Source organism: Pteronotus mesoamericanus, unplaced genomic scaffold (genome assembly GCF_021234165.1).
Source record: "Pteronotus mesoamericanus isolate MK-2021 breed Mesoamerican mustached bat unplaced genomic scaffold, CSHL_Meso_final contig_74, whole genome shotgun sequence".
Taxonomy (NCBI): domain Eukaryota; kingdom Metazoa; phylum Chordata; class Mammalia; order Chiroptera; family Mormoopidae; genus Pteronotus; species Pteronotus mesoamericanus.
Genome location: NW_026555247.1, coordinates 12945383 through 12955618, shown reverse-complemented (window position 1 = coordinate 12955618; position 10236 = coordinate 12945383). Strand labels below are relative to the sequence as shown.

The 10236-nt window shown below is 37.7% G+C and overlaps 1 protein-coding gene across 1 annotated transcript in view; it reads left to right on the top strand.

Annotated features, from left to right (window-relative positions):
- Positions 1–750: 750 nt before the first annotated feature.
- The window catches only part of LOC129078871 (desmocollin-3-like), a 44043-nt gene continuing 34557 nt past the window's right edge, over positions 751–10236 (top strand). The window contains exon 1 of the mRNA XM_054583844.1: positions 751–816. Coding sequence (XP_054439819.1) covers positions 751–816 — 66 coding nt within the window. The remainder of the gene's footprint in view (positions 817–10236) is intronic.

The window sequence follows — 10236 nt, the reverse complement described above, 5'->3', positions numbered from 1 at the left end:
CAATAATTTACATACAAAAATGTTCTTTCTTAGAAGGTTCACACAAGGTGACAAAATTCACACAGCTCTGAGTATAATCACTCATGTTTTGGGTGAAAAAAATGGTCAGCAGAATTTCTTTTACTTGGTTTTAGTTCCTAGTATACCAAATGCCAGCTTCTTCATGATCTTAGGAAAATTTTCCTTCCGTTATCATGCTAGTCAAATTTAGAAAGAATACATATATTTTGTGTTAACCAGATGACGTTTCCAAGAACTTCAGGAGTTGGAGGAGGATCAGTATTCTTGGCATCCAGGAGCGCCTCTGTCGGGACAGGGATCCCTGCAGGCGGATTTGAGTTCTGCAGTGGGAATGAGACGTGCAGCGCTGGCAGGCAGGGCTCGGGAGACGATCTGGGCGGCCAGGACGCGCCAGTGAAGGCGGGGCGGGTGCGCCGCGGGGCAGAGGAGGGGCGTGGGAGAGCCAGCAGGGGCCCGCTCGTGGGACCGCTTTCCCGCGAAGCGAGCGCTTGGCGCGTCCGCGGGGAAGCGGCGGAGCAGGCTCAGGCACCTCCCCAGCGGCTCCTGCAGTGATAAAACTTGAGAAATAACAAGGAGGGGCGTCTCTGCGTCTCCTAGTTCCAATCTCTTCTCAGAAACGAACAGGCTCCCAGGAAATTAAGGCTGACGGAGGCTAAGGTGACCAAGATACCTCCTGCACTGCTGCACCTTCCGTGGCTTTCGTCTCTCCGTATTCTGACCGGCGCTGGGATGGCAGGCGCGGGGCCCCGGAGCTCCCTGCGCGGAGCCCTCTGCAGGCTGCTGCTGACCCTCGTGGTGAGTGGGCGCCCGAGCACGGCGCGGCGCAGGCAGCCGCCGGGAACCGGGAGGGGGAAGAGGGTCTGCCCTGGTCCCCGCCGCGGGAGTGGTAGGGAGCGGAGCACACCGGGAGGTGACCGCTGTTTTATCTTAATCTTAGAAGGTAAGGGCAGGCCCAAGTTCGGGCCCAGAGGGGTGAGCATAGAAAACGTGCTTTGAAGGAAATACTGGGGACTTAACTTTTTGTTTCGGACACGGCGTTCGATTGATTTAATCATACGGGTCTCGCTCCCCCTTCGCTGCGCTCTGGGCGCACAGCTGGGCGGGGGCTGAGGTTCTCACTACTTTCCTGGCTCCAGGGCTGGTGATGGTGGTTGGGGCGCGTTTGGGTGGAAAGAGTGGAAGAGTATTTGATTAGGTATTTCAGGATCCCTGAGTGAGCAAAATACAGACGTGAGATGGGGTTCTAGAGGCTGTTCCCTACCTTAGGGTCTTCTGGAATGGGAGCATTAGCGCTTCTGAGTCCTGGCGAGGAGTTACGTCTGCTTTCAGTCTTTCAGATGTTGTCTCCCCACAGACTATTCAGCTCATACTGTCTACCTCCTAGAGCCACCCGATGTGGGGCGCGGAGTGTGCCTGGCTTGGTTTGGGCTGAGGTTGAGGTCATTGGTATGAGGGGGAGGTTGGGATGGACCAGAAAAGACAGGGTAAGGGTGGGTAGGGTGGTGGGGCTGGCGCTGGGTCGGGTCGTAACTTTGGCTCCGGCGAGAACTGCCCCAGCCCAGAGCCCAGCCTGGGGCCTCCTGTGCCCGGGAAACTTGCAACCCAGGATGAGATCCCTCTGGAGAGGAAGTTAGGGACAATTCTCCTAGAATTTGGGAGATAATCAAGGAAAAAATCGGGAACTCCGACGGCATGATTACGCTCGGAGCTTCAGTGGAGACCAGGGATGCAAATCGGGGACGTACTGTGGAAAGGAGCGGGAGACCCGAGGCATCTCCGCGTCCAAGGCTGGGCATGGGGTGCGGCAGCAAGAGACCACGCCTGGCTTGGGAGTTGGGTTGATTTTGGCTACGAGGAGCCAAGCGGGGAGACTGGATCGAAGTTTTGTCCTCTCTTTGAATCAACGAGTTATGAATATTGGATTGATAGTTATTACCTACGGTATTTATGGACAAAGATTGTTAAACGAGCGCGTGGAGTTGCCAGGTCATTGTTCCAACAAAATGTCCTTGCCGATAAAATAACTCTTTACAAATGGAAACTGCTCTCAAAGTGTTTTCTTTTGTGATATAATCGGTGGTGTTCACAGTTTTTATGTTTAAAAGCATAAATTTAGTGTTTTCTCTGAGAAAGGAATTGGGAAATGGGCAGAAGAAGCTGCGGAGGTTCTGTGTTCCCACAATTTCTATATGCCGGAGGGTAGGGCTCAGCGTTCAAGGCGCTGTCCCTGACTGTGGCATCGGGGAGTGGCAAGGCAGGAAAGTGCCCGCCAATCTAGAGATGGTATCATCTCTAGTCTGTGACACTCGTTTAGGAATATTTTAAAAAATAATTTCCTAAAGTTTAAACAGTATGCCTGGAGATTTTTAAACGGTAATACTGGAGAGTGCACATAGAATAATTTCTTTAATTTAAAATCCCCCATTTACAAACACCTTCAATTTCTGTCCAGATGGGTAAATTAAGACCCCAACTGACTACACTATATCTGCATTTCTTTTTGATTCACTCGAGTACCAGATTTTCAGCCTAATACTAATGGCATAACATTTTAAAACCAGTTTTCATTTTATTGGTACCTTCATGGAGCTTTCAAAACCAATCCCATGTTTAAAGTGAGATCTCTTCAAAGCAAGTCTGTAACACAGTACTGAGGCCTTTACCATGTTAGCCTTCCCACTGAGCTGTCAGGGGTTGAGGAATCTTTCCTTTTGTACTTTTCTCCTGCATCTGCGCCCTTTTACCACTTTAAACTGTTGTAATTTCTGATGACCCCCTTTGCCCTTCTCAAACAAAGAAAAGAAAAACAAGGAAAAGGGGGTAATTCCCAACATAACAAAAATCGTTAGGGATGGTGAAAAAAGATTTGCATTCGCTCAGGTGCTTAGGTGTCCTGCCAGTTATCAATACTGAGATTCTTTTAAATATGTGTTTAATTATGTCCATCTTATCAAATCGACTTTGGGAATTATATTATTATCTATTATATATTATAAGTAACATTTACTTGTGTAACAGTGGAAAACTGTAACGATGGGAAATTGTAACCCACCCCACCATTGTTTTAACATTGGTTCTGGAAGTGCTGACGCTGACTGATAGGTAGCTTGTAGATGAATAGCATATTTATATAAGAATCCTAAGAGCTAGTTTCAAAAGATGCAGACTCCAACCTTCAAGCATCCCAGCTCTCGGAGATTTTCTGACCTTCCACCTTGGAGTCAGGATGACAGGAAACCAGGATAACATGAGTCCAGGATGCCATGAATCCAGGGTGACTAAACTGGAATGACGGACACCGCACCATCGCTTGCCGTATCAGAATGGCCTGTACTCCCCAGACGGAGAGGAATTTTCAACCCCCTTCCTTGATCTCTGTTCTGTTTCACTTCTCCCTCCTTGTAAAAGCATCTGCTTCCACTGAGAGGTGGAGATGGGCTTTCAGACGTGAGTTCCCCAGTTTCCAGGTGGTAGGTGCCTGAATAAACCACTTCCCTTTATACATCAGCACCTGCCTCTGAGTATTGGTTTTCGAAGCGGCGGGCAGCCAGACTTGCGTTCAGTTACACTTGGACATGGTTAATCTCTCATTTTGCTTAAAGAGATCTTCAAAAGGAATTAAGTAGAGTTTTCATTTATAGCATAACATGCTTTTCCCTTGGATTATATGAAGTCTACCTGAAGCCTATGTTGACAAATTGCCATTCTACCTTTTCAGATTTTATAGCATTAATTAAAGAGAATAATGTGTCATGTGAGGTCTTTACCAGAAAGACTTTTTTTTTTTTTGTTCTTGGTAAGACTGGTATATTCATCCTTTTACGATAAAAATGAGTACAATAATTATTATTTTGTGCATTAGTGGGAAAAAAAAGCATATGGCAAATAAAGGAAGTGAATGAGAACTAGTTTACATTAAACCCATGATCTTAAGGAAGTCAAAGTTGTAGTATATAGAGATCAGTGCATGATCAGTAACCTTTTTAAAAGGAGATTGTTGTTGTTCCCAGTGAGATACAACTAGATCCTGGAGCACCTTCTGAATTACTTGATACACAGAAGTCCGTGCACATTTTTTGGCCTTGCGGTAATTTCCTTTGCAGTTGGTATTCCATATATGGCACTTGAGGTGACTTGTGGTTGATGATACTTTTCATTTAAGTAGAATCCGGTCTTACTAAGAGCTTGTTAGAAGGAAATTAGTAGAATTGTCTCAGCACTGAGAATACAGAGAGGTAAATCTTGCAATTTACCTTGAGGTGATAAGAATTTGGAAGATAATATTTTCATTTTGCAGAAGGCAGTGTCCATAGGAAAATTTATGAATTTAAAATTTCATAAATGTAATGCTCAGTCTAAACAATGTTTTTGTTTTAAATACATTTTTTATTTTTTTGTTTTTAAGCTTCTTTTTCCTTTATTAAAAGGATGTCATTTTAGAAAGCCTACCTTGTATATCCACTATAAAATTGAACAACAGTAAAAAAAGTAAAACAATCTTAAGTAATCTCTTTCGTTTTCACCCTCCTTTTGGCTTTAGACTTTTCTATCAGGATTTAATGATTTGTATGATAAACTTTCTATCATAAAATTAATAAAATTTGGGTATACTATAAAATGAAACAAAACAATTTTTCCAGGCTACAATAGATAGTACCTTATATTAGCATTTAAACAAATTTAACATGTTATATTTTGATTAAAAGTTGCTTACAGTTCTAGGTTTTATAAATCAGGTACTTAAAGTTTCTCCAAAGAGTTATCCATTAAAAGAGAGATTTTGTAACTCAAATAGTCAATCCATAACTCACCAATCTTTAAAAAAGCCTTTTTGTATGTTGCAGTTTTATTGGGCATTCTTCTATATAAACATTATTTAAAAATATCTGTAAAGCACACTAGTTCATCATTGCTAATCTAATAATGCTTTTACATTTTTTACTTTACTTTCAATAATATATTCAATCCCCAGAAACATAGTATCAAATCACTTTTAGTTTCAAAAACCATGCCAGCTGAAATCTATGTAGAAGTATCATCCCTCTAAACTTATGTTAATAAATTTTTATATTTTTTCTTTTTTAAAAAGATTTTATTTATTTATTTTTGAGAGAGGGGAAGGAAAGGGGAAAGAGAGAAACATTGATGTATGAGAGAAATATTGATCGGCTGCTTCTGGCATGCGCCTAAACCAGGGACTGCCCGCAACCCAGGCATGCGCCCTGACTGGAATTGAACCAGTGACCTTTTGGTTTGCAGGCCAGCACTCAATCCACTGTGCCACACCAGCCAGGACCATTTCATTATTTTTTTAAATGCCTATTTATGCTACAGATAGTCTTTTGTATTTATGTTTTAGAAAGAACATTTGAAAAACAAAACAAACAAGATAAACAAAACCAAAAGCCCTTCTTTGAAAGTATGGACAAACCTTGCTATGATTGAGCAAGTAAAAAATAGAGAAGGCACACATCAAAAAATATTAAGAATAAAAAGGAGGCATAATTATCAAGAAGAGAAAAGTTTTAAAAATAAATACTAATATTAATAAATTATTCCAATTAATTTGAAAACACAGATAGACAATTTCCAACAAAACACAAAAAATTAACATTGACTCAGGGAGGAATGCAAAATCAATATAGACTTAAAACTATTAAAGACATTGAATTAGAAGCCGCCACACAACTTCGTGCACGTCCATCAAGCCCAAACCTGTAATAGGTGAGTTCTTCCATAATTATATAGCACAAATAATTTATGGCTTATAAAAATTGTTTCAAACAACAGAAAAAAGTTAACTCATTTTTTGAAGGTTTAATGAAATAGAAAAATAGTAGCTTGATCTCACTTATGAACATGTATTTAAAATATTAAAATAAATAGCAATAAATGAAACCAGTAATAAAATGTTTTAAAAAATATCATGTCCTATTAAGGTTTACCACAAGAGTGGAAAAATAGTTTCACTTCAGATGATCTATTATTGTACTTTAACATAGTAATATATGCAACATAGTACATACAGAGAGAAAACATGTTCATTTCAAAATAATTAGGTAACTATAGTTATTGTTATAAAAATTCTGAGCAAACTAGGAATACAAGGGAATGAACTTTCTTAATATAATGAAGGATACTTAAAAATAAATGAATGTATAAATGAAATAGAAGAATAAAGACTCAAGATTAATGATGAAATGCTAAAAACATTCTCTTCAAACATAGAAAAAAGTCAACAGTGGTCACTATGACTGTTTTTATTCAGCAGCCTACTGGGGTCACAAGCACATAGTAAGATAAAACTCTAATTGTCATTTTGCCTGCTATAAGATTAGCTACATGGGCAATACTACTACTATCTTCACAAACTACTATAGCTAATAAAAGTAAGCAAGTTTTCTGCATAAAAAAATCTAAAAGGATTTTGGTCAGCTGAACAAAAAAAGTGTGGAACAGTAGAAGGCTAAAAAAAAAAAACAACCCCAGATGACAGGGATTGGGCTTACTATAACATATACCATGTTTTATAATAAAGATATATTAATTAAAACTATATAGTACTGAGATAGATATATATATATAGCAGAGAAATAGTGCAGAGAGCCCAGAAATAAATTCTGTATTTGTGGAGCCTTGCATATAATTTATGCAGCATTATCATTAGTTAAGAAAGGAAACTGTATTCAATGATGGTAAAAAGATATGATCAGATAGTTACAGTGAATCACACATAAAATACATTCCAGATGGATGTATTTTCACATAAAATATATTCCAGATGGGTAAAAGATTTAAAAGTTGGAAGTAACTTTATAATTTTTAGATAAGATCAAATAGTTAGAGTGAATCACATATAACATACATTCCAGATGGGTAAGAGATTTAAAATTTGGAAATACCTTCACAATTACAAATATCAGATAATATATTTATAATGGAATGGAGGAGTTATTAATATACAAAAGTATAAACCAGAAGAAATGATTAATAAAATTGACCACTTTCAAATGGAAGCACTGTTTATCAAAAGATACCACAAAAAAGTATTAAAAAGCAACCCACATAAGCCTACAAATAAAAATACAGTAATTTTAAAAAGATTAACAATATGGAAATCATTAAAAGAGGAATAAGCAATGTACAGAAGATATATGACAAACACAAGAAACAATGCTCAGTCTCAATAGAGATTAAGAAAATCTAAAAAAATGACAACCAGAAGATTGACAAAAATTTTAATGTCTGGTGGAATTAAGTGTAGTAGAGGATTTGTGAAATAGAGAGATCTAATAAACTGGAGGCATAAATATAAATTCATATTAGCACTTTGGAGAACAACTTGCAAAAGTTACGGAGGTTGGAGATGCTCATATGTTTCTACTGTAGGTCTACCATATATTGTGCCTGCGAGACTGTTTATTGCAGTATCATTGGTAATAGAAAAAATAGAAAACAAGAAAATAATGTAAATTACCATCATAGGGGAAAGATCATTCTGTGATATATTCTTGGAAAAATCTTATACGTATTGCTGAGTGAAAAAAAAGCAAGATACAAAAAGATGCACACGGATATCTGTCTAGAAATTATCCAGCCATGTAATATGAAGAATGGAGACATTTATTGAAGAAGATACAAGATGCAAGAAACACTGTATGTAAGACAATGACGCCTTAGTTCCCTTCAGAGTAGGCACCTTGGGACCTCACAGAGTTCTCTCAGTTGCCATCAGCTGTCCTGTTGTATTTTCCTGAATCTCATCAATGGGTTGAAATCTCTTCCCTTTCAAACGTGATTTTAGTTTTGGAAAAAGCCAGAAGTCACAGGGTGCCAAATCTGGGCTGTAGGGGAGCTGAGTCACCTGGGTGATTTGATGTTTCACAAAAAACCTCTGCATGAGAAGTGATACAAGAGTGTGCCCTCTAGTTGCCCCTTTTTTGGTGGTATTGCATCTCTCAACCAATGAAGAACACTGAGGTAGTACTCCTTATTAATTGTTTGGCCTGGAGGGTCGTACTTTTGATGGAAAACACCTTCCCAATCAAAAAACACAGTTAATGTGGTCTTGATCTTGCTGTAACTTCGCTGTGACTTCTTTGGGTGTGGAGTGTATAATTGAGTAAGTTTTAGCAAATTTACAGAATGTACAGTCATCACCAAAATCTGATTTTAAAACATTTCCATCACCTTAAAAAAACCCCACAAAACCTTCATACCGTTTTACAGCCATTTCCCATTCTTACGCTCAGCCCTAGACAACTAATATACTTTTTTCTATATATTTGTCTTTTTTGGACATTTTATATAAATAATATCATACCGGTGCTACTTTGTACCTAGTTTCTTTCACTGAGAATAATGTTTTTCAGGTTATCCATGTTGAAGCAGCTATCAGTACATTTTTTTTTTTTTTTAAATCCTCACCCGAGGACATTTTTTTTCTTGCTTTTAGAGAGAGAGAAAAAAGACAGGAGATAAAGAAACATTGATGCGAGAGAAAAGCATCAACTGGTTCCCTCCCATATACACCAGGGATTGAACCCATAACCTAGGCATGTGCCCTAGAATTGAACCCCAAACCATTTGGTTAGGGGATGACTCTACAGCCAACTTAGCCGCACCAGCCAGGGCAGTACATTGTTTCTTTTACAGCAGAATAATGTTCCATTTTATGGCTATATCACATTTTATTGATCTGTTCATTAGTTGATGGACATGTGAGTTGAAAGTTTCCACTTTTTGACTATTATAAAAATTGCTGCTGTAAATATTCATGTACAGTTTTTATGTGGACAAAGGTTTTCATTTATTTTGGGTAGGTCTCAAATTACTGGGTCATATGTTAAGTTTACATTTGATTTTTTAAGAAACTGCCTAGTTGTTTTAAAGTTGCTACACTATTTTACATGTCCACCAGCAATGCATAAAGTTTCCAGCTTTTCCACATTTTTGTTAAAATTTGTTATTTCCTGTCTTGTTTATGTTAGCCATCGCCATCCTAGTAGGTGTATCATTGTGGTTTAGGTCTGCATTTTCCTAATACCTAATTATATTGGGCATCTTTTCATCTGCTTATTGGCCATTTGGATTTCTTCTTAGGATAAAGTCTATTTAATTTCTTTGCTCATTTTTGTTGTTGTCTTTTTATTATTGTATTATATTCTTTCTTTATATATTTTGATAGAATTTTATTTATTATGTAATTTGAAGATGTTTTCTCACTTTCTCTAGGTTTAATTTTCACTTTATGGTATTTTTTGAAGAGCAAAACTTTTTATTTTCAATTATATCTTATTTATCAATTTTTTTATTGTTTATATTTTTGGTGTTATATCTAAGAAATCATTGCCTAACCCAAAATCATTAGGATTTATTCTTTAGTTTTTAGTTTTACTTCTTACATTTAGGTCTGTGATACATTGTGAGTTAATATCTATGTATGGTGTGAAGTAGGGGTCCAAATTTTTTTTTTTTTTTTTTTTTTTTTTGGTATTTGGGCATGTGGGTATAAAATTGTCTCAGCACCATTTGTTGAAGACTTTTTTTTCCCTTGAACTTTCTTGAAGCTGTTGCCCCAAATCAGCTAACCATAAATATAAGTGCTTATTCCTGGGATTTCTGTTCTATTCTATCTATCTGTATTTTTATCCTCATGTTAATACCAAACTGTCTCAGTTGTTATTTCTTTGCAGTAAGTTTTGAAATTGGAAAAATGTCCTCCAACTTTGTTCTTCTTTTTCAGATTTATTTGGGTCTTTGTGTCCCTTGCATTTCCGTAAGGGTTAATGGTCAGTTGTGGCAAAAAAAAAAAAAAAAAAAATGATTTGGGAATTTGATGGAGATTGCATTGAATCTGTAGATGTATTTTTGGAATATGTCTTTTGATGCACGAAGATGGGATATCTATTTAAAGTGGCATGTTTGCTTGTGTTTCCAGATTTTTCATGGTTACAGGAATGCAATTGACTTTGGTATTTTGCTCTTAGATCCTGCAACCTTGCTGAAGTTATGTGTTATTTTTGATTTTCTTTTGGTGGATTTCTTAGGATTTTCTATGTACAAGGTCTTACCATCTTCAAATAGAGACAATTTTACTTCTTTCCTCAATCTGCCTTTAATGTTGTACCTGTATCTTCCCTGGCTAGAAGCTTCATACAGTGTTGAGTAGAAGTGGTGAGAGCAGGCAACACTGTCTTGTCCCTCAGGTCAGAG